This window comes from Pan paniscus, chromosome 5 (assembly GCF_029289425.2).
Source record: "Pan paniscus chromosome 5, NHGRI_mPanPan1-v2.0_pri, whole genome shotgun sequence".
Lineage (NCBI taxonomy): Eukaryota > Metazoa > Chordata > Mammalia > Primates > Hominidae > Pan > Pan paniscus.
In genome coordinates this window covers 177,311,522-177,336,914 of record NC_073254.2, presented here as the reverse complement: position 1 = coordinate 177,336,914, position 25,393 = coordinate 177,311,522, and the positions used below count along the sequence as shown (strand labels likewise).

The window sequence follows — 25,393 nt, the reverse complement described above, 5'->3', positions numbered from 1 at the left end:
GAGGCCAGGTGAGCGGACACTGGTCCACTATGATGAGGGCAGGTGAGTGGTCACTGGGACACTATGATGAGGCCAGGTGAGTGCACACTGGGGCACTATGATAAGGCTAGTTGAGTTCACACTGGGGCTCTATGATGAGGCTAGGTGAGCGCACACTGGGACACTATGATGAGGCTAGGTGAGCACACACTGGGGCACTATGATGAGGCCAGGTGAGTGCACACTGGGACACTGTGATGAGGCTAGGTGAGCGGATTCTGGGGCACTATGATGAGGCTAGGTGAGCCGATACTGGGGCACTATGTTGATGCTAGGTGAGCGGACTCTGGGGCACTATGATGAGGCTAGGTGAGTGGACATTGGGACACTGTGATGAGGCCGGGTGAGCCGACACTGCGGCACTATGATGAGGCCGGGTGAGTGCACTCTGGGACACTATGATGAGGTCAGGTGAATGCACACTTGTACACTACGATGAGGCCGAGTGAGCCCGCACTGGGACACTATGATGAGGCTGGGTGAGTGCACACTGGGACACTATGATGAGGCTAGGTGAGCAGACACTGGGACACTATGATGAGGCCGGGTGAGCCCACACTGGGGCACTATGAAGAGTCCAGGTGAGCGCACAGTGGGACACGATGATGAGGCCAGGTGAGCGCACACTGGTGCACTATGATGAGGCCGGGTGAGTGCACACTGGGGCACTATGATGAGGCCGGGTGAGTGCACACTGGTACACTATCATGAGGCTAGGTGAATGCACACTGGGGCATTATGATGAGGCCACGTGAGTGCACACTAGGACACTATGATGAGGCCGGGTGAGGGCACACTGGGGCACTATGATGAGGCCGGGTGAGCGCACACTTGGACACTATGATGAGGCTAGGTGAGCGCACACTGGGGCACTATGATGAGGACGGGCGAGCGCACGCTGGGACACTATGTTGAAGCCAGGTGAGCACACACTGGGGCACTATGATGAGGCCGGGTGAGCGCACACTCGGACACTATGATGAGGCCGAGTGAGCGCACACTGGGACAGTATGATGAGGCCAGGTGACTGCACACTGCGACACTATGATGAGGCCAGGTGAGCGGACAGTGGGACACTATGACGAGGCCAGGTGAGTGCACACTGGGGCTCTATGATGAGGCTTGGTGAGTGCACACTGGGACACTGTGATGAGGCCGGGCGAGTGCACACTGGGACACTATGATGAGGCTAGGTGAGTGCACACTGGGACACTATGATGAGGCCAGGTGAGTGCACACTGGGACACTATGATGAGGCTAGATGAGCGGACACTGGGGCACTATGATGAGACTTGCTGAGCGCACACTTGGGCACTATGATGAGGCTCGATGAGCAGACACTGGGATACTATGATGAGGCTAGGTGAGCGCACACTGGGGCACTATGATGAGGCCAGGTGAGCGCACACTGGGACACTATGATGAGACTAGGTGAGCGCACATGTGGCACTATGAGGAGGCTAGGTGAGCGCACACTGGGACACTATGATGAGGCTATGTGAGCGCACCCGGGGACACTATGATGAGGCTAGGTGAGCGCACATTGCTACACTATGATGAGGCTAGGTGAGCGCACACTGGGACATTATGATGTGGCTAGGTGAGTGCACCCTGGGACAGTATTATGAGGCCAGGTGAGCACACACTGGGACACTATGATGAGGCTAGGTGAGTGCAAACTGGGGCACTATGATGAGGCCAAGTGAACGGACACTGGTGCATTATGATGAAGGCACGTGAGCGGACACTAGGACACTGTGATGAGGCCCGGTTAGTGCACACTGGGGCACTATGATGAGGCCTGGTGAGTGCACACTGGGGCACTATTATGAGGCCGGGTGAGCGCACACTGGGACACTATGATGAGGCTGGGTGAGTGAACACTGGGGCAGTATGATGAGGCTACTTGAGCGGACATTGGGGCACTATGATGAGGCTAGGTGAGCAGACACTGGGAAACTATGATGAGCCCGGGTGAGTGCACTCTGGGGCACTATGATGCGGCTTGGTGAGTGCACACTGGCACACTATGATGAGGCTAGGTGAGCGCACATTGGGACACTATCATGAGGCCAGGTGAGTGCACAGTGACGCACTATGATGAGGCTAGGTGAGCGGATACTGGGGCACTATGATGAGGCCAGGTGACTGCACACTGGGACACTATGTTGAGGGTAGATGAGCGCACACTGGGGCACTATAATGAGGCTAGGGGAGTGCACACTGGGAAACTATGATGAGGCCAAGTGAGTGCACACTGGGACACTATGATGAGGCCAGTTGAGCGCACACTGGGACACTATGACTAGGCCAGGTGAGGGCACACTGGGGCACTATGATGAGGCTGGGTGAGCGCACACTCGGGCACTATGATGAGGCCAGGTGAGCGCACACTGGGGCACTATGATGAGGCTAAGTGAGTGCTCACTGGGGCACTATGATGAGGCTAGGTGAGCGCACACTCGGGCACTATGATGAGGCTAGGTTAGCGCACCCTGGGACAGTATGATGAGACTAGGTGAGTGCACACTGGGGCACTATGATGAGGCCAGGTGAACGCACACTGCGACACTATAATGAGGCCAGGTGAGTGCACACTGGGGCACTATGATGAGGCTAGTTGAGTTCACATTGGGACACTCTGATGAGGCTAGGTGAGCGCACAGTGGGACTGTGTGATGAGGCTAGGTGCCGGACACTGGGACACTATGATGAGGCCAGTTGAGTGCACACTGGGACAGTATGATGAGGCCAGGTGAATGCACACTGGGACAATATGATGAGACCAGATGAGTGCACACTGGTGCACTATGATGAGGCTTGGTGAGTGCACACTGGGGCACTATGATGAGGCCTGGTGAGTGCACATTGGGGCACTATGATGAGGCCAGGTGAACGCCCACTGGGACACGATGATGAGGCTGGGTGAGTGCACACTGGGGCAGTATGATGAGGCTAGGTGAGCGGACACTGGGAAACTATGATGAGCCCAGGTGAGTGCACTCTGGGGCAGTATGATGCGGCTAGGTGAGTGCACACTGGGATACTATCATGAGGCTAGGTGAGCGCACATTGGGACACTATGATGAGGCCAAGTGAGTGCACACTGGCGCACTATGATGAGGCTAGGTGAGCGGATACTGGGGCACTATGATGAGGCCAGGTGACTGCACACTGGGACACTATGATGAGGGTAGATGAGCGCACAGTGGGTCACTATAATGAGACTAGGTGAGTGCACACTGGGAAACTATGATGAGGCCAACTGAGCGCACACTGGGACAGTGTGATGAGGCTGGGTGAGCACACACTGGGACACTATGATGAGGCCAGGTGAGCGCACACTGGGACCCTCTGATGAGGCCAGGTGAGCGCACACTGGGACACTATGATGAGGCCAGGTGAGTGCACACTGGGACACTGTGATGAGGGTAGCTGAGCGCACAATGGGGCACTGTGATGAGGCTAGGTGAGCGCACACTGGGGCACTATGATGAGGCCAAGTGAGCGCACACTGGGACACTATGATGAGGCTCGGTGAGCACACACTGGGACACTATAATGAGGGCAGGTGAGTGCACACTGGGACACTATGATGAGGCCAGGTGAGTGCACACTGGAACATTATGTTGAGGCCAGGTGAGTGTACACTGGGACACTATGATGAGGGTAGATGAGCGCACACTGGGGTACTATGATGAGGCTAGGTGAGCGCACACTGGGGCACTATGACGAGTCTAGGTGAGCGCTCAGTCGGGCACTATGGTGAGACTAGGTGAGCGCTCAGTCGGGCACTATGGTGAGACTAGGTGAGCGCACACTGGGGCACTATGGTGAGGCTAGGTGAGCGCACACTGGGACATTATGATGAGGCCAGGTGAGCGCACACTGGGGCACTATGATGAGGCCAGGTGAGCGCACACTGGGATACTATGATGAGGCTAGGTAAGTGCACACTGGGGCACTATGATGAGGCTAGGTGAGCGCACACTGTGTCACTATGTTGATTCTAGGTGAGCGGACACTGGGACACTGTGATGAGGCCAGGTGAGTGCAAACTGGGGCACTATGATGAGGCCAGTTGAGCGCACACTGGACCACTATGATGAGGGCAGATGAGCGGTCACTGGGACACTATGATGACGCCAGTTTAGTGCACAGTGGGGCACTATGATGAGGCTAGGTGAGCACACACTGGGGCACTATGATGAGGCCAGGTGAGTGCACACTGGGACACTATGTTGAGGCTAGGTGAGCCGACACTGGGGCACTATGATGAGGCTAGGTGAGTGCACACTGGAGCACTGTGATGAGGCTCGGTGAGCGGACGCTGGGACACTATGATGAGGCTAGGTGAGTGCACAGTGGGGGACTATGATGAGGCCAGGTGAGCGCACACTGGGACACTATGATGAGGCTAGGTGAGCGCACAGTGGGATACTATGATGAGGCTACTTGAGCTCAAACTGGGACAGTATGATGAGGCTAGGTGAGCGAACACTGGGACACTGTGATGAGGCTAGGTGAGCGCATACGGGGACAGTATGATGAGGCTAGGTGAGCGCAGATGGGGAGACTATGATGAGGCTACTTGAGCGCACAGTGGGACACTATGATGAGGCAAGGTGAGCGCACACTGGGGCACTATGATGAGGGCGGTGAGCGGACACTGGGACACTATGATGAGGTTAGGTGAGTGCACACTGGGGCACGATTATGAGTCCCGGTGAGCGCACACTGGGGCTGTGTGATGAGGCCGGGTGAGCGCACACTCGGACACTATGATGAGGATGGGTGAGTGCTCTCTGGGGCAGTATGATGAGGCTAGGTGAGCGGACACTGGGGCACTATGATGAGGCTAGATGAACGCGCACTGGGAAACTATGATGAGCCCGGGTGAGTGCACTCTGGGGCAGTATGATGCGGCTAGGTGAGTGCACACTGGGATACTATCATGAGGCTAGGTGAGCGCACATTGGGACACTATGATGAGGCCAGGTGAGTGCACACTGGCGCACTATGATGAGGCTAGGTGAGCGGATACTGGGGCACTATGATGAGGCCAGGTGACTGCACACTGGGACACTATGATGAGGGTAGATGAGCGCACAGTGGGTCACTATAATGAGACTAGGTGAGTGCACACTGGGAAACTATGATGAGGCCAACTGAGCGCACACTGGGACACTGTGATGAGGCTGGGTGAGCACACACTGGGGCACTATGATGAGGCCAGGTGAGCGCACACTGGGACACTATGATGAGGCCAGGTGAGCGCACACTGGGACACTATGATGAGGCCAGGTGAGTGCACACTGGGACACTGTGATGAGCTTAGATGAGCGCACAATGGGGTACTATGATGAGGCTAGGTGAGCGCACACTGGGGCACTATGATGAGTCTAGGTGAGCACACACTCAGGCACTATGGTGAGACTAGGTGAGCGCACACTGGGGCACTATGGTGAGGCTAGGTTAGCGCACACTGGGACATTATGATGAGGCCAGGTGAGCGCACAGTGGGGCACTATGATGAGGCTAGGTGAGCGCACACTGGGACACTATGATGAGGCCAGGTGAGTGCACACTGGTGCACTATGATGAGGCTAGGTGAATGCACACTGGGGCACTGTGATGGGGCCAGGTGAGTGCACACTGGGACACTTTGATGAGGCCGAGTGAGGGCACACTGGGGCACTATGATGAGGCCGGGTGAGCGCACAGTGGGACACTATGATGAGGCCAGGTGAGTGCACACTGGGACACTATGATGAGGTCAGGTGAATGCACACTAGGACAATATGATGAGGCCAGGTGAGTGCACACTGGTGCACTATGATGGGGCTAGGTGTGTGCACACTCTGGCACTATGATGAGTCTAGGTGAGTGCACACTGGGGCACTATGATGAGGCAGGGTGAGCGGACACTGGGACACTATGATGAGGCTAGGTGAGTGCACACTGGGACAATATGATGAGGCCAGGTGAGTGCACACTGGTGCACTATGATGAGGCTAGGTGAGTGCACACTCTGGCAGTATGATGAGGCTAGGTGAGTGCACACTGGGGCACTATGATGAGGCTAGCTGTGCTGACACTGGGACACTATGATGAGGCTAGGTTAGCGCATAGTGGGACACTAGGATGAGTCCGCGTGAGTGCACACTGGGACACTATGATGAGGCCAGGTGAGCGCACACTGGGACACTATGAAGAGACTAGGTGAGTGCACACTGGGGCACTATGATGAGGCTAGCTGAGCGCACACTGGGGCACTATGATGAGGCTAGGTGAGCAGACATTGGGACACTGATGAGGTCGGGTGAGCCCGCACTGGGGCACTATGATGAGGCCGGGTGAGTGCACTCTGGGACACTATGATGAGGCCAGGTGAATGCACACTTGGACACTATGATGAGGCCCAGTGAGCCCACAATGGGACACTATGATGAGGCCGGGTGAGTGCACACTGGGACACTATGATGAGGCTAGGTGAGCGGACACTGGGACACTATGATGAGGCCAGGTGAGCCCACACTGGGGCACTATGATGAGGGTAGGTTAGTGCACACTGGGACACTATGTTGAGACTAGTTGAGTGCACACTGGGACACTGTGATGAGGCCGGGTGTGCCCACACTGGGACACTATGATGAGGCTAGGTGAGCGCACACTGCGACACTATGATGAGGCCGGGTGAGCACACACTGGGACACTATGATGAGGCTAAGTGAGTTCACACTGGGACACTATGATGAGGCCAGGTGAGTGCACACTGGGATGCTATGATTCGATTGTTTTATCAGGAATGATAGTTTAAGTTTGGAGAATAGTTGAAGCAAATGCTTTAAGGAACTCTTGTACTGGGTGGCAATTCCCTAACTATCAAGAAAAAGAAGCCTTGCTGTTTACATAGTTATTTAGATGTGACTCAAGAGCAGTGACTTTTAAACTTTTTTACCTTTTATTATTTATAGTAGGTGTTGATACTTGAAGGATTCTGAAGAGGTTTAGGTTATTTATAGCTAGACTACCTTGACTTTTTTTCTCCCCTTAGAAGGAGAAACATTAAATATCTAAATAATTCCTAGTTGGTATGATTAGAACTTTATCAAGGAAGTATGCGCTATGTGTGTGGACCTGTGCTCTATGTTTGTGGGGAGGTGGTTATCTCAAAGGACTGGCAGAATTACCATTGCTAACCTTTAATGGGGCTTCTAGAGAATGCATTCATGATGCCTAGTATAGTAGGAATTTACAGATATTTTATAGCTGTTGTCCTCACAGGAGCTGAAACCTCAACTGTAATAAAAAACCATCAGTGAAAATGTCCTTATTTATTGTGAAATACTTTAAGTTGTCCAGTTATTTAAATTTTAAAATTAATGTATAAATGAAGGGAGTTTTTTATTTTTTTTTTACCCCTTTACCATGGGATAAGAAGTATTTGTTAGCTGGGCGGTGGCTCATGCCTGCAATCTCAGTACTTTGGGAGGCTGAGGCAGGAGGATTGCTTGAGTCTAGGAGTTTGAGACCAGCCTAGGCAACATAGCGAGACCTTGTTTTTACAAAAAAATTTTAAAAATTAGCCGGGCATGGTGGCACGTGCCCGTAGTCGCAGCTACACAGGAGGCTGAGGTGTGGGAGGAGCACTTGAACCTGACTGGGAGGTTGAGAGTGTGGCAAGCTAAGATCACACCACTGCACTCTAGCCTAGTTGACAGAGACCCTGTTTAAAAACAAACAAAAACAGTATTTATCTTCGTATATATATTGAGGACCTTTTTATTCAAAACAGAAAAAAAAAAGACAACCTTGGGTATTTTTAATAAAAATATGTACTCGTTTAAAAAAAAATCAATGTAGAAAAGTACAAAACAAAAATCACCAGAAATCCTACTAAGTTGTAATCATAATTACATTAGAAATATCCTTTTGGACCATCTTGTGTAGGCATATTCATAGGATTGTATAGAAATGCTGTTTTACTGCCTGCTACTCTGGAATCTTTTTTCACTAAACAGTCACAGGAGCATCTTTGCACAGCAGAGTATATAAATCTCCATCACTTTTAATCACTATAGGGAACCCTATTGTATATTATAATCTATTTAATCAGTCTCCTGCCAATGGCATTTAGATTGCAATTTTTCACTATTAAATACCATAGGGAACCTGTAGGCATACATCTCCTTGCACAAAAGATGTTATTGTTTGTTGAGTCAAAGTGCATTTTTAAAATGTTTTTGATATTTGTTGCTAACCAGCCCTCCAGAAAAGTTTATACAAATTGCATAAAAGTTTCCTGGGATCCTTGCCCTGAGTGGCTTCTATTACTCTGAAATTTTTGCCAATCTGATTGATAGAAAATAATCCACCCCCACCCCCAACTCTCTTTCTTCCTGTATCTCTCCTGAGTCCCTGCTGCTAGAAAGGCTTTTATGGAAGTGATTTCTGATTGGCATCTTGCACAGCTTTCCAGGGCCCCGTCTTGCCTCCTCTTCTGGTGATAGACATTGCTGCTTTTTCAAGAGCCCAGACCTCCTTTTCTTTAAAAAACAAAAAGTAAAACATGTAAATAAAACAGATATATTTTAAATATGTCTCTATAAATGGACATTATACTTTCCTATTAGAGAATCTTTAAGGGAAGTAATATTGTATCTTTCCTCTAGGACAGTATTGGATGTGCTCTGATAATATTTATCTTCTCCAGTTCTTTTTTGTAGCTGCTCCTAGGTATAATTTTTATGATAATATTTAGGCTCACTTCTTAGTAACCTTATGACCAACTGGAGGGCCTTAGCTAATAATTACAATCAAATTTCTTTTGGCTCCTTGCTAATTTAAGTTTCACTGGTAGTTTGGTGTTTCTCTTATCAGTACGTTTATTCCTGCATTATTTTTACCTATTCACCTCAAATGAAGCAGCATTGTAGAGTGACTGCTAGAACCCCATATGTAAATAGTAAAACTGTGAAAAAGCCTAGAAATGTTTGACTTTGATGATCTCTAAGGAGGGAAATAGACTTTAAGGGCTATGTACTTTCATTGGCTTAGATCAAACATTAAAAACAAAACTGAGTCTCCTGGCCAATTGTTTAATGGCAGCCACTTCTGAGGGATCTGTAGGGGAAGTGTGAGAAGCGGCTGAAACATTTCCCTCTGCCTCCTTGCCTAATCTAATTTCAGTGCTTCCAGAGATCTCTACCAGCTTCTGCCCCCAGGAAGCAAGCCTCAATTTCTTATTCTGATTACCATACGTCAGCATATTCGGCCTCGTTTCCACTTCTTCATAGTGCTCACTAGAACTCTCAGAACAGTCATCACGATCCTGCAGAGGTAGTTCCATGTGTCACACTCTTGGGCCTTCAAACAGCTTGAGGACTGGGGAATATTTTCCTGGAATCATTTTTAAATGAATTGGAAGTAGCACTGCACATCAGTGAATAGGTTCAAGTCAGAGGTGACAAGAACATCTCTATAACTCTTCTTCCCCATTCCACTGCAGCTCTAATAGGTTTAACATTGTAGTGGACAGAGGCACTTGATGCATATGTGGACAAGCAGTTTGGTGACAGAGAACCCGAATCACAGGGACTTGCTCAGTTTAAGATGGGAGATAATGACCAATGTACTTTTTTAAAAAGCCAAGCAGGGGAATCCGCTGTTTTGGCATATTTCCAAAATAGCTCTTTCAAACCCACCTGTTTCCTTGTATAAGTAAAATAGCACCCCAAGCATTTTATCAAGTGGGAATGTGCGACAAGGACTGGGACAAATCAGCTCTGCCATAAAAGCTTTTTTGTTCTGAGGCTTGACACAGATCAGACTTCATCACCTCGATAATATTCCCAGCCGTATCCCACAGGAGGAAGGCAGCCTAGATTTCACTTGGGTTTTCTTTTTCTTTGTCCTTAATTCTTAGACTGAGCCTAGAAAATTGGGCACACATGAGCAGATCTCTCTAAATAAAGCATTGTGGACTGGAGACCTGATATCATTTGCTTCCCCCTCAAGCTCCGTTTTAAAAGTTACTTATGATTGATTAGTCACTTACAAATATCTAAAACTGTGGGACAGTATTACACTAATATATAGTTGATATGTACAGTTTGTAAGTATTCACTTACCAGTATATCAGAAAATGATGTTCTCTCAAATGGATTTTTCTACCTGAAATGTTTCTGACAATTTTAAGAAGAAATCATTTTCTAATGTGCTATATATTTTTCCACTATGTAAATTGTGCTGAACATAACTTATCATGTAACTTTTTCTTGGTGACTCAGATCTATCATTTATTGTTTGCTTCTTATACTGACAGATTCTAGGCTTTTATAGTTCTTCCTTTATTCTTTTTATGAGTTTTCTCGATTCCAGTTTGGCTGTTGTAACTTCCGACTGTCCCACTTACTTGTGAAATAGTGCTGCTTTATTTTACCCAGTTATGCTTAAGGTGCTTTTTTTCCTCCCCTCATCTCTTCTTCACAGGTTCCAGCCACTCTGATGCCTTAATTTATACCCTGAGCTCTAGGCTCATGGGCCCAGTTGACTGGACACAGGTGCTTGGATGTCCTGCAGGCATCCCATGTGTCCCTCAGTGAACTGTCATTTGTCCCCAACTACAACCTACTCCTGAGTCATTCTCCCCGTGAATAGCAGCATCACCCACAAAGCTGCCCAGACAGAAAAGCCAGGTGGCTATTCCTGACCACACTCTGTCTCACCCCTGCATCTAATCAGTCACCACATCTTGCTTTTCCCTGACCCCCACAGCCACTATAGTTGATGGCACCTTCTTGCTCCAAGATGATTCGGACAGCTGTCTCTGTTCTCCCTGCCTCCCGCCTTGCCTCTCTGCAGCCCTTTCTCTGCCCTTCTGCCAGAGCACTCTGGCCTTCACCTTCTCTGCACTTAACACGCACACTGCGTTTCTTCCTGTTACCAGAGATAAAAGGTCCATGCTGCTGTCAGAGGCCCACCCTGCCTTTTGGGCATTAGATCCTGCCCCTCGTCATCTACAAGGGACCTTGCTCCCGTCATTATCCTCAGCCTTAGCTGATTGTGACATGTTCCTTCTCTGCTGTGGTGTGTACAGACATGCTCTAGTTTCTCCCACCTCTAGAAGTTCTCTCTAGATATTCCTTAGCCTCCTCCAGCTACCAGCCCATTTATCTGCTCCCCTTTACACAAAAAGCTTCCCGAAAGAGTTGTCTGTGGTCACTGCCTCCACTTCCTCCCCTTCCTGCTCTCAGTCCAGCTCCTTGCCCCACCGCTGCACTGGAACTGCTATTAAGGTTGCCAGTGCCCTCCTTGTTGCCAGATCTTACTTTATCCTCTGTTACTTGCCCTCCCAGCAACATTTGGCACAATGGAGCCCCCCCTCCATCCTGAAACACTGTGGCTTCCGAGCTACCTTCCACCTCACTGGACGTTTTGCCTGTCTCTTGTGCCAACCCCTCCCCTGGCCAGCCTCTTAACATCAGTGTCCAGTAGCTCCTACTTAAACTCTTCTGTCCTCCATCTATCCTCCGCCCCTTGGCTCTTTCCTCCAGTCCCTGCCACTTTAAAACAAACAGTACTATCTGATGCCGTCCAGATATATAGCCCCAGCCCTGACCTTCAGATCGGCGTCTCTGCTTCATGTTGTGTGCCCTCACAATATGACACGCCCTCATAGGCGTGTCACATGACCCATGTCCCAACTAGAGCACTTGATTTCCTCACTTTATTCCCAACTTGCTCCTCCCTTGGTCTTCCCCATTCCGTAAATGCCACCATCATCTCATCCTTCCACTTCAAACCAAAAACCCAAGTGAGAATCCTCTTAGATTCTCTCATTTCCCTTGGTTCCCTTCATCTGATGCATGCAAGTCCTGCTTGTCAGCTCTGCCGCTAAACACCGCCTGCCTCCTTCATCTCTCCACATCCATTCCTCTGTTGCCTAGTGTTTTAAGAGTTTCCTGTCCAGTTTCCCGGCCTCTTCCTTATTCCTTCTAGAATTTTTTCTCCACACAGCAGCCAGAGATATTTTAAAAATGTGAGTCAGATCATGCTACTTCCTTATTTAAAACCCTTTAGTGGCTGCCTGTTGAAGAAGGTTTACATGATGTAGCCCCACCAACCTCAGTGACCTCATCTTGAGCCACCACAATTGCCCGCCTCACCTCTTCCCCCTGCACTCCAGCCCTGCCAGCATTCTTATTCCTTCAACACACAGGGCTGTTCCTGCCTAGGGCCTTTACTCTAGCTTTGCCCAGGAAACTCCTTCCCCAGGTCCTTGCATCGCTGGCTGTTTGCTGCTATCCAGGGTTTCAACTCAAACTTAATTTACCTCCTCAGAGCAGCTTCTCCAGATGTCTTCATTCCCACCACCCAGTTACTCTCTGAAATTATCCTATTTTCTTTTCTTTGTAACGCCTATTGCAAAACGAGATGATATTGACCATTGTCTTATTTTATCAGTCTTCACAAAAAGAATGTAAATTCTGAGGGTAGAGACCTCTTTTATCTTGGTCATTGTTATATCCTCACACCTGTAACACTGCCTAATGCATTGTAGGTGTTTAGTAAGTATTTATTGAATGCAATCTGATCACATCACTTCTACCATTTCATTTCAGTGGCACACTCTCTCTTTTTTTTTTTTTTTTTGACAGAGTCTCCCTCTGTCACCCAGGCTGGAGTTCAGTGGCACAATCTTGGCTAACTGAAACCTCTGCCTCTTGGGTTCAAGCAATTTTCCTGTCTCAGCCTCCCAAGTAGCTGGACTACAGGCATGCACCACCATGCCCGACTGATTTTTGTATTTTTTGTAGAGACGGGCTTTCACCATGTTGACCAGGCTGGTCTGGAATGCCTGACCTCAAGTGATCCACCTGCCTCCTGAAGTGCTTGGATCACAGGTGCGAGTCACCGCGCCCAGGCTAATGAATTTTAATTTCTTTGCTTTCCATGTTTTATGCCACATTATAAGTTTTCCTTTTTAATGATTAACACAAGTGGCTCTTTTATATTGCATCAGAAATTATGTATAAGATGCTGCTTTCAAAGAACAAAAATGTGATTGGGGTTATTTATTAGAAGACCTTGCCAATTCGTTTCATATTTAAATACCGTAAACAGGAAGTTGATCCCAGCATTGCTCTTTGAATTGACTTTTTGCCTTTATTCTATTCTTTGTGGCCCTCTATTTGTCTTTCCTCCAGTTTTCCCAGTGTTGCTGACAAAATAAAATATTTTCATGTGCTGGGATTTGCAGAGACCCCCCCTCCCCCCGCCACCATGAGAATTACTGAGCAATAGAATTAGAGCCCACTAATTTATTTTAAAACTACAATTTGCATTCTATGATTTTTCAAATCACAAAGAAGACTTTCAAAATAATTGTGTTCATGCTGGTGAGTTTATGGCCTATTTCAGATCAGCTTATAATAATTAACACTGCTTTCATTTTATCCCTTTTTCCCCCTTAAACCAAGGGTTCTGTGTGCTGATTATTTTTTTAAAGCTTTCCAAAGAACAGAACATTTTAAATAACTTTAAAGGATAAAAATAGTTTCTCTGCCACTGCATATTTGTTTTACTGCATTTCTAACACTGTAATAGATTTTTGTTTTTGTTTTGTTTTTTAATGTTTTAACTTGGTAAAAGTGGGTATTGGCTTTGAAAATAGCTACAAAATCTTTTAGCTTATCCAAAGCTTTACTTGAAATATATGCATCAACTTTCTGAAGATGCCCCAGTGGGTGCCACCTACCCATTTTACTTACCCTCATTTTCAGAACTCTCTCTAGGTGGGGTCTGTAGCCCCGCCTTTCTGTCTCTCTCACCTTTTAGCCCACTCCCCAGCCTTACTCACTCAGCTCTACAGTTCCTCATTCTTTTCTACAACATTTACCAAATCCCTATTCGTGGGCCCAGCTCTGTTCTAGAGGACAGGGATATGCTGGTAAATAAAAGGTGATCCTTCTTGCAGTGGCACATTCGTAAGTATTTTACATTTAACTGTGTGTGATAAATCCTCTAATGGAGAGAGGTACAAAGTACAATGGTGACATAGGCTTTTAGAAAGCCAGTTCTGCTTAGGGGATTGGCAAAGATTGGTGAGAGAATGGAATATCAGAACTGGACTCCCAGAGAGGAAAAGGAGGATTTGAGAGCTGGGTGTGAGTCCAGGTGAAAGGAACAGTGACTTAGTGGCAGCCATTCTTGGCCCAGGGACTTGCTGGTTGTTTTCATTTCCTGCTTCCTCCCTCCTAAGTGGTACAACCAAAAGTACTGAGGTGTAATCCTGCCATTAGCTATAATACTGTACTGCGTTTTGAATAGATAATTTGAGTCAGGTTTTCAATTCAGAAGGAATAATGAGCCACCTAAGATAGGAAGTCACTAGGGAGCTGTCTAGCTATACTTGGCTTTCCACATCTTTGAGTAGACCTAAATGTGCTCTGGAGGTCACATACATCTCTTCGTCTTTGTTAGTGCTTTCCTTTTTTATCTCAAGACTTATTGTAAATAAAAAAGCTGCTTTGTTTGGTATGTTTTTATTTTGAACAGTTTTTTCCCCCCTCAAGATTGATTTAGTTGTGGCTAAGGGGAAAAACTGAAGAGGCAGCTATTATAGAGATTGTATTTCTGAAGAGGTTCAAACGCTAGAAAGAAAATGACTATAGAAAGTAGCCATCCAGCGAAGAGTCTTTATGTCCTTGAATTTCATGTTCAACAACACTTATCTTGGAAAATGACTTGACTGGTGAAAGGAATCATTATAGGTGGATGGTGGGAACAGTCACCAGGTTAAAACATTTCAAGTTATGACTGAGATAAAAGAAATGACAGCTATCAAAAATTGTTGCTTTTAAAGGATTCCTCTAAAACATTGGCCACCATTAAATAAAGATGACCCTTTTAAAACTGCAGTTTTTAATTTGACAAATGTTAACCAAAAATCTGACCACCAGTGCTAAGAGGATTCATGTACCTAGTGCCCTTACTATTTGGTTTGTGGCTCTGTCATCTGAACGGGGTATCTGATCCTTACTGATAGGGAAAACATGGCCAGGAGGTCACCCTGAAACAGGATGTCAGGAACTCAGCTGATGGCACACCTTTCCCACCCTCACCAACTCCTTTGCTTATTGTTCCTCTCCTCCTGGACTGCCTTTTTTCTTCTTTTGTTGAGACGGAGTCTTGCTCTATCGCCCAGGCTGGAGTGCAGTGTCATGAACTTGGCTCACTGCAACCTCCGCCTCCAGGGTTCAAGCAATTCTCATGCCTCTGCCTCCCGAGTAGCTGGGACCATAGGCACACACCACCACGCCCGGCTAATTTTTGTATTTTTAGTAGAAATGGGGTTTCACTATGTTGGCCAGGCTGGTCTCGAACTTCTGACCTCAAGTGATCCACAAACTCAGCCTCCAAAGTGCTGGGATTACAGGTGTGAGCCACTGCATCCAGCCCTGGACTGCCTTTCAATGGCACAAATAAGAATAGCTTTTCGGCCAGGCGCGTTGGCTTATGCCTGTAATCCCAACACTTTGGGAGGCCGAGACGGGCAGATCACCTGAGATCAGGAGTTAGAGACCAGCCTGACCAATATGGTGAAACCCCGTCTCTACTAAAAATACAAAAATTAGCCAGGTGTGGTGGCAGGTGCCTGTAATCCCAGCTACTCGGGAGGCTGAGACAGGAGAATGGCTTGAACCTGGGAGGCAGAGGTTGCAGTGAGCTGAGACCATGCCATTGCACCTGGGCAACAGAGCAAGACTCTGTCTCAAAAAAAAAAAAAAGTAATAGCTTTTCAAGTCCAAATATAAAGTATTCATTTTGTCAGCATTCAATATTCTAAAACGGAAATCTTTTTTTTGCTGATCATGAGGAGCTACATGTACCAAGGGGCCCCATTCCAGAAGAGCACACTGCTTTTAAATAAAACAAGAGGGAGAGCTTTTGAGGAACCATTACACGGGCAGAATGCTGTTTATAAGTGAGGAGAAAGTGCCATCATTTTTATCGGAGCTTTTGTAATTTATCGGGCTTATTAGGGTATGCATTTCATCAGATGTGAAGTTGACACCTCCTCAGAAATTGTAAGGGAATTTAGTTCTTAAGATTGCCCAGAGAAATGCTGAAGAAGTAAGGCATACTGATGCCACATTGTACTAGATCATTTATTTCACTACTTTGGTCAATAATCTGATTTATGCATTGGTTGAAACTTGCCATTTTAAGGACTTTTAAGAGATATCCTCATTTTAATTGAGGGCTGCATTGCCAACTTTCTACCTGAGAAGTCGTTTTTCTTCGGGACGCACAATCAAAGGCTTTCCTCCAGCATGAGAAAGGAATAGCATTCTCACCTGGTGAGTTTTTAGTGATGGGATGACTCCCAGCCGGCCCCTACCCTGCTCAAGCTCCTGCTGACTGTCCCAGTGTGGGTCCTGGCCATAACTGGCACCAAGGCAGTGGGATCCTTTATAAATAGGCCTCCGGCGCCATACACCAGATAGCAGGAGCCCACTTCTGGGACACTGGGAGATGGTGCAGGCAACCACCCGTATGCAAAGCACAGCGCCCTATCCTTCCCGGCAGGGTCACGGTTCAGAAGATGTAACCTGATTTTCATCCGTAGTTAATAGAAGCATTTTTCCTTGGCATTCATACTAAAAATAGAAAACTAGTAATTCCAGGGATCTGGGTTAACCTCTTAAGCATGTCAACTATCGATGAGAATACTCTTTGTAAAGCTAACTCCAGAAATCACTTGCTCGAGAAGCAGCCCTTCACTGCCTTAGTCTCAGCACCAACGGAAAGTACATGTTGAAGGCGCTGGCAAGGCCCGCGCAGCCGCAGTAGAGGGCCAGGGGGCGTGTCTTGCGCACCCGCCACAGAGGGCTGAAGGTGCTGCTAATGGCTCTCTTGGCGTTGCGACGTCCTGGTCAGCAGTTTTTTTCCATTCTCTCCCTCCATTTCTTGAGTGAGCAGCCATGAGTTGGACCGTGTCTGTTGTGCGGGCCAGCCGGAGAGTGAGCTCGGCAGGAGCGAATTTCCTGTCCCTGTGTCCCAGTCAGGCAGCGCGCATGCCGCTCAAGGGCGCCTGGCTCTTCACCCCCGTGAGCTCTTCACCCCTGTGAAGAGTGAGCTTGTTGAGCGCTTCACTTCCGAGGAGCCCGCTCATCACAGTAAGGTCTCCATCATAGGAACTGGATCGGTGGGCATGGCCTGCGCTACCAGCATCTTATTAAAAGGCTTGAGTGATGAACTTGCCCTTGTGGATCTTGATGAAGGCAAACTGAAGGGTGAGACAATGGATCTTCAACATGGCAGCCCTTTCATGAAAATGCCAAATATTGTTTGTAGCAAAGATTACCTTGTCACAGCAAACTCCAGCCTAGTGATTATCACAGAAGGTGCACGTCAAGAAAAGGGAGAAACACGCCTTAATTTAGTCCAGCGAAATGTGGCCATCTTCAAGTTAATGATTTCCGGTATTGTCCAGTACAGCCCCCTCTGCAAGCTGATTATTGTTTCCAATCCAGTGGATAACTTAACTTATGTAGCCTGGAAGTTGAGTGCATTTTCCAAAAACCGTGTTATTGGAAGCGGCTGTAATCTGGATACTGCTCGTTTTTGTTTCTTGATTGGACAAAAGCTTGGTATCCACTCTGAAAACTGCCACGGATGGATCCTCGGAGAGCATGGAGACTCAAGTGTTCCTGTATGGAGTGGAGTGAACATAGCTGGTGTCCCTTTGAAGAATCTGAACTCTGATACAGGAACTGATAAAGATCCTGAACAATGGAAAAATGTCTACAAGTGATTGCTAGTGCCTATGAGATTATTAAAATGAAAGGTTATACTTTATGGGCCATTGGCCTATCTGTAGCTGATTTAACAGAAAGTATTTTGAAGAATCTTAGGAGAACACATCCAGTTTCCACCATCATTAGGGGTCTCTGTGGAATAGATGAAGAAGTATTCCTCAATATTCCTTGTGTCCTGGGAGAGGATGGTATTACCAACCTTATAAAGATAAAGCTGACCCCTGAAGAGGAGGCCCACCTGAAAGAGAGTGCAAAAACACTTTGAGAAATTCAGAAGGAACTGAAGCTTTAAAGTTGTCTAAAACTACCATTCTGAAATTATTGAAGAGATCATAGATATAGGGTTATATATCAAAATTTTGAATAAACTTAAATTCCTAAAATATGGAAACAGGAAAGTGGATAAAGTGACTTACCTATTTATTTAGTCCTCCAGCTCTTTTATTTAGCATCATGGTGCTGGGTGATACTTATTTACAATTCCTAAAGAAAATGTTTTTGGTACCCCTGATGTAGCAGCACTTGCCTTGTTATATATGTAGTTGGCATTTGGTTCCCAAAAAGTAGGATGTAAGTATTTATTGTGTTCTAGATATTCTGATTATTTTCATTAGATACATGCTTTCTTCTTGCTGGCTTATACCTATGTTCATTTATATGCTGTAAAAAAGTGGTAACTTCCTCTACAGTGTAAAAATAAAAGTATATACATACAGGTATTTTTTATAATGGACCCATCTTGAAACCACCTTCATTTCCTCTGGGACGGCCTTTCAGCTGGGTCGTTAAAAAGACATGAAGTGGGGACTGCAGCTGCATGTTGGGCATGTGTGTACACGCACACACTTGTGTATGTGCGCACACCAGTGAAGCAGGATCATTTGGTTAAGATATGAAAATAGTGATCTGATGGTAGCTGTTATAAAATGTTTAACGCAGTAATTCAGAAAGCTTTTAGAAAGAGGCTTGACAGTCAGAGGTGGTATAGTTACTGTTGTTTGTTTGGCCGGGAAAGTAAATTTTGCAGTTACTAAAAATAAAGCCTGACTGAGTAAAAATCATTTTAGAATTGCTCCTGAGAACCTGACCTGTTAGCGCATTAAATCAAGAAGCATGTTAGAAATTGTTCTTACTGAGCTGGATCTTAGCTTCAGAGTGGCCCTGGCTCTAAGAGGCTCCTGGGTTATTCCGCTCTTCAGTTTATTTCATGTTTACAGAAAGTTTTTGCTTTTGAATTTGTGCCTGATTGTTAATTACTGTCATAAAAATTGGCCATTTTGATGCATACTTCAGGGATTGTATTTCTCAGAAAGTTACATGTGTGCTTTGTATTTCTAAATCAATTGACTTTACTACAGATTCTGGACTTTATGCATGTGATACAGTGAAAGTTGGGGAGAAAGTAAAAATGTTTGTCTGACATTTACCTAAATAATAGGATTAGTAGCTTAGAAAATGGAAAGCTGAGATGTAAAAATTCACATTCGCTTTCCTAATGCAGTTGAATATTTAATAATACGGTATGTTCAAATACATTTCATCTCAGGATCCATGTGGATAGCAACAAAACTAGTCAAAAGTGAAAATATCAGTATCTGCCCTCTAAACCAGGCCAGTCCTGCTTAGTTGAATTTTATCAAGCATGACGGTGATCCTCCAAAACACTGACCCTTTTCTACCCTGACCAGAACTCCCATACTGCTTTATTGAAAACATCTAGAAATGTTGATTTCTCAGGAAGCAGTGTCATATAATGGGACTCACTGATGTGCTGGGCTCCTTGAAAGTGGGAAGAGAAGAGTGGTGGTTTCAGTTCTAGGCGGTTTTAGGAGCTTTTGAGAGCTCAGCTGCGGAATTTGAGAGCTTGTAATTCCAACAACTGCCTATTTATTGGAATTGATGCTTAAGGACTTTCTGAAATTAATTAAATTGGGGACATAACCTGAGGCTTTTAAGTAATTTTTCAGCACACTGTATATTAGACCAAATGTTTTCAAGTGTTTTTCCCCTACCAAGACATGCATGGTAAATGTGCAGCAGTGTCCCCTGTGCATATTCAAGCAGGATACACAGTAAGCACATAGGCTGTGCAGTCAGATCTGCTCTTACCAGCCATGGCACTGAGCACATTGTTTAGTTTCTCTGAGCTTCCATCACCATATCTTTAAAGGAGGGATGATATTTGCCCCACTTGGTTGTTGGGAGGGTTAAATGAGAAATACGGCTGGCATACAGTAAGGACTCTCTAAGTGGCATCAGTGGTTGGCCTCACTCCTGGCCTACTGGCTATATGGCCTATGTGAACGAGAATAACATTATTAGAGGCATAATCCTGAATCTGTTTTAATGTCTAAAAAGGCCATTGTATCTACAGAACATCCATATTTGTGACAAATTACTTGTAATACATTTTCCATTTGTCTTGACACTCCATTTGAGCACTACTACCTCAGATGGTGGTACTTTCTGTGACTATGACAATGCAGCACTGTTGGACACAAAGCACTGGGACTTAGAAATGAGGATGGTGGGCCCACGGCACTGGGGAGTACCATTCATGTCTTGGTTTTGTTTAGTTTTGGTTTCTTTTGAGATGGAGTCTCACTCTGTGGCCCAGGCTGGAGTGCAGTGGCATGCTTTTGGCTCATTGCAACCTCCACTTCCTGGGTTCAAGCAATTCTCCTTCCCCAGCTTCCTGAGTAGCTGGGGCTACAGGCGTGTGCCACCATGCCTGGCTAATTTTTGTATTTTTAGTAGAGACGGGATTTTACCACGTTGGCCAGGTCTCGAATTCCTGGCCTCAAGTGATCCAACTGTCTAGGCCTCCCAAAGTGTTGGGATTACAGGCGTGAGCCACCACACTCCACTCATGTCTTAGTTTTTATGGAAAGCACCCCCTGGAGGTGTGCAGGGCACAGCAGCACTGCTTGGAAGGGTAACCCTGTTATTCATAGCATAGGAAAATTTTCCGTGGTCAGAGGAAAGAAGAGAGAACTACAGTTTGGAAAATGCTTGAGAGTGAAACGGAGTTGCTGGATGGGTACTCTAGTTCCCAGCATACCCCCCACCAGACTTTTGGGGTACAGGGCAGTCAGTTCTATGGCAGTAGCTGTGATTATCAAGGAATTCAGTACATTTACTTTATAACCAAATTTGCTTAAATGCACTCAACCCCTAAATCTTTTCAAGCACATCTTTAAACAGGGAAATGTTCTGTTGGTTTCATGTATAGAGAATCATTGGTCAAACCAATACCTTTTCTGAACTGCATATCAGAAATTGATATAGGTGGAAACGATGTGAAGGTTTTCATTTACTGTCCATGTAATATGAACAGTATGAGCTGAAAAGCCTTCTGTGGAGCCCATTCTCTAAAGCCACTTGAGGGGCCCTGTTTATATCTTAAATGTCTGAGTTTCCATTTCCACAGCTGTAAACTTAGAGAACAGGGATAGATGGTTACCCTTTACCCATCTCCGTTCCTTTCCCTCATCTCAGGCCCGTCTATTCCTAGTTAGTTACTTTTCAGATATGAGTGCTTCTAGTGATTCAGTTACCATGACCCTGGGCACAAGTAAATAATTTAATATTTGAGAAATTAGAGGAAAGAAAACAATCAGGCCAAGAGGAGGAAATGGAAACGTAACCCTGCCGAAGGAGAGCAGGACCGCCCCTTGCTCTCCTCCCCTGGCCTCACCTGCATTTCCCAGCCTCTCCCTTCTCAGCAGCTGACCACATTCCAGACCACTGGAAGGGAGACTGGTGAATGATTCTGTTCATGTCTTGGCTATCTGACATCCCATTTGAAAATTGTCATCTGGCTTCGTTGTAAAAGATGTTCAACCAGAAGAGTGAAGAGAAAGAACCAGGTAGCACATTGCCAACCCTGGCCAGAGAGATGTCTGCTTTTCAACTACAAAAGTCTATGCAAAGTTCCTCAGTGGGGGTGATATTAAAGTTTTGGACAAAGCAATTAATTCTTTATGGAAGAGGGAGTGGGGAGGGAGACATCCATGAGCTGTGTGTCTTCAAGATTAGTGTCTGAGATGGCTGGCACAGATACAGACAATATGTAATACGGAAGGAAGACCTTACGCATCTTCCAGTGACAGAATATGTAAACTAAAATGATATATAGCTATAAAATAATGTACTTAACAGACATTCCATAATATTTATATCCATGTGAGCTTTGTTCTTGGAATATAGCACACATATGTCGATAATACAGCAATGATAATAGCTAATGTATATTGAGCACTTTCCATGTGTTAGACGCTGTGCTTTATATGCATCATCTCACTGAATCCTTAATCCTCATAACTCTTTAAGCAGGTAATTACTGTCTCCATTCTACATATGTGGAAACTATGGCTTAATAGAGTAAGCAGCTTTCCCAAATGGTGGAGCTAGGATTTGAACAGAGTCCATGCTGCTGACAGCAGTGCTACAGTTTACAGCAGTGCTAGGAGTAAATGCCTAGGATTTACAAGTCTCAAACCCCTAAATCTGGAAGCAAGGTAAAGATTCAGCCTCAAATTGAAATAAATAAGCATCGACATTAAAGAAATATTAGCTGATTCTCAAAATAACCACTCTAAGAAATGACTTGCATGTTGCATATGAGTCCAGCGTACTTCACAAACCTGATCAAGGCGATCTCTATCCTTAGGAAAATATGACTGGCAGATGGCTGATGAGAAAAAATTGGAAGGCAGTACTGTGGTGCTGCTGAAATGTCTTCGTAGGAGGACCGTATAGATTAACCAGGATGAATCAGAGAGTGTGTTACTAGTACTGTCCAATGTAAAGATCACCTAACTTCCGTAAGTTAGTGTTCCCACCTTATGGGGTTGTACACCTTAGGTGGACCCAGGTGCTCCAGGTAAACTGTAATACTGTGTGACACTGCATGTTAAGATCTCTTAGGCTGGGCGCGGTGGTGCACGCCTGTGATCTCAGCACTTTGGGAGACCGAGGTGGGAGGATTGCTTGAGTTCAGGAGTTTGAGACCAGCCTGGGCAACATAGCAAGACCCCATCTCTACCCAAAATGCAAAAGTTAGCACATGCCTGTAGTCCCAGCTACTTGGGGGTGCTGAGGTGGGATGATCACTTGAGCCCGGGAGGTTGAGGCTGCAGTTAGCCATGATTGTGCCACTGCACTCCAGCCTAGGCAACTGCCTCAAAAAAAGAAAAAAAAATCTCTTGTTCCCTTGCTGTGACTCTGATTCCAAATCAACTGCTTGTAAAACTCCTACCTAGATTTAAAAAAAAAAAAAAAAAAAACCACTGTCTTGCACATAAGAACATTCCAGTTTATCTACCATTCCTTGATTTATTCTTGACTAAACTCCTAAGTTTCTTCTGTCTGCCATTTCTGTGTCTAAAATTCTAGCTTTGAATGACCTAATTATATTTATTTATTCAGATAGAAATCCAATCCTCAGTGGCATCTTTATATACGAAAGCCAACAATACACACTCTTCTCCTGGGAGGGAATAATTATTATGGAGAGTTGACGGTTTAGGACATGTTGCCTTGCAGATTAAGAGTGGTTTGTTTGTTTGTTTGTTTGTTTGTTTTTAAAGAGATAGAGTCTTGCTGTGTTGCCCAGGCTGGACTCAAACTCCTGGGCTCAAGCAATCTACCCACCTCAGCCTCCCGAGTAGCTAGGACTACAGGTGTGAGCCACCATGTCCAGCTAAGAGTGAAGTTTTATGTTATTTAATAATAAATTTATACTCAGAAGAAGAAAGGAAGTATATTTCATTTTCTTTCAAGATACCTAGGATATATATAGTCCCTATCTTTTATTGATGTTCCTTAGCTCTGTACCTGTGAGCAGTAAAGTACTAGCCAGTCAGCAAAGGTGCCATCTCTAATAGCTGTTTTTCTCCTTCTTTTAACATTTGATAACTGATTATTTTTCTTCTTTTAGATGAACGACTTTCGAAGTAAAATGCAATCAATATTTCCAACAATTCCCAAGAACTCCGAATCGGCTGTTGAGTGGGAGGAAACATTGAAATCCAAATGAGATGAGCATGGATGAATTTCAAAATGCTTGTTACAGAAAGGGGTGGCTCTGGAGACACCATGACAGCAAAAGGACTGGACTGATTTCTCCCAGGAACATGGGCAGATTGCTGACTGAACCAGTGCACTGGATAGCATTCGGCCTCATCACAGGAGAGTATGTGTGTGCGTGCTGGGGGAGGGTAAAGTTTTCCCACAGTTAAGAAGACTATTTAAAAATAGTAATTACAGGAATAACTTCCTTATGTGGAGGGGACCCCATAGGAAATGATTCTGTTTGTAACAGTTGAAGCAAATTTCGTACTAAAAAAGTTTATAATAAAAGTATGATAAGAAAATATTTATAAAACAGACCCCCTAATAGCAATAGTACTGCAATGTGTCTAATTAAAGGAATTTCAAGAGCCTTTCTTGTCAATATATGACAGAACTTGGAAGTCTTATTCTGATTAGCCAGACTACAAAGTGACAGTCACCTGGTAAGTCCTGTATGGTAGGAAGTGGGTGTGGCTCTCGGGTCCTGAATGTGGTCTGTGCTTTACAGCCAGCACACACATGCTAGTTATTTACCTGATGCCCTTGCTTGAAGGCCCTATAAATTCTTATACTTAAAACAAAAAGCCAGTAATGAGTTGTGATCACCCCAAAAGGCACAGTTGGGCTAAAATAATGATGATATCAGGGGTAAACATATTTTTTTGAGAAGTTGGTCTGGATCTCTGAACACTGACAATTTGTCATTTTGTCTCAGTTGTCAAAGTAAAAAAAGCCCAGTTGTCATCCGTCTTCAATATTTTTAACCAGAAAGTCACCTGAGTACTGAGTCCCAATATAAAGTATTTGGGACCACCTCCCTAACAAAGCTGTTAGGGTAAATTCTGTGTGCACACCCAACTCCCTCCTGTCTTCCACAGTCTCCTACAAAAAAAAACAGATGGAGAATAATGTCTACATGCAATTATTTTTACTGCAATTGTATTTTAAAATATTTTCAAGAAGAGAAATACTTTAATATGTCAATATGTCCAGAGAAAAAACCTGTAGTTAAATATCAGTTGTGCAATTTCTTCCTACTTGCCTAGGCTCTAATTAGTCAGCAATCAGGTTTAATAAAGGACATTTGAAATTTCTGTTATCATGAAACCTTTTATTCTAAGGGAGATTTTTAAATGAAATGACAAGAACATAATGTAATACTTTTCTCTAGACCATGTTACCCTGTTAAAATTGCTGTATTGTTAATGAAACAGGTGTAATCAGCATCTGGAATTCATATGTAATCTGTTAAAAATCCAAGACTGAAAGGAAAGGATTGTGAAATTGGTCAGTGAATGCGGGTAGCAAAAACTCTTCACTGGCCTTTCATTTGTAACTAAATCTCCTCTGAGAAGAGATCTGTAGGCTTTGAATGAAAGGAAGGAAAGGCAGGAGCCAAAGGAACAGGTTTTCGTCCATACAATTAGTCTGAATCTAGGTTCCCCTGAATA

General features: G+C 45.4%; 1 protein-coding gene and 1 pseudogene across 1 annotated transcript in view; both read left to right on the top strand.

Moving 5' to 3' along the window:
• The window catches only part of TMEM242 (transmembrane protein 242), a 117,367-nt gene extending 92,331 nt beyond the window's left edge, over positions 1-25,036 (top strand). Inside the window, exon 4 of the mRNA XM_034963141.3 lies at positions 23,809-25,036. Coding sequence (XP_034819032.1) covers positions 23,809-23,907 — 99 coding nt within the window. The 3' untranslated portion in view covers positions 23,908-25,036. The remainder of the gene's footprint in view (positions 1-23,808) is intronic.
• Positions 17,031-18,159, top strand: LOC100972874 (L-lactate dehydrogenase A-like 6B; annotated as a pseudogene).
• Positions 25,037-25,393: the final 357 nt, after the last annotated feature.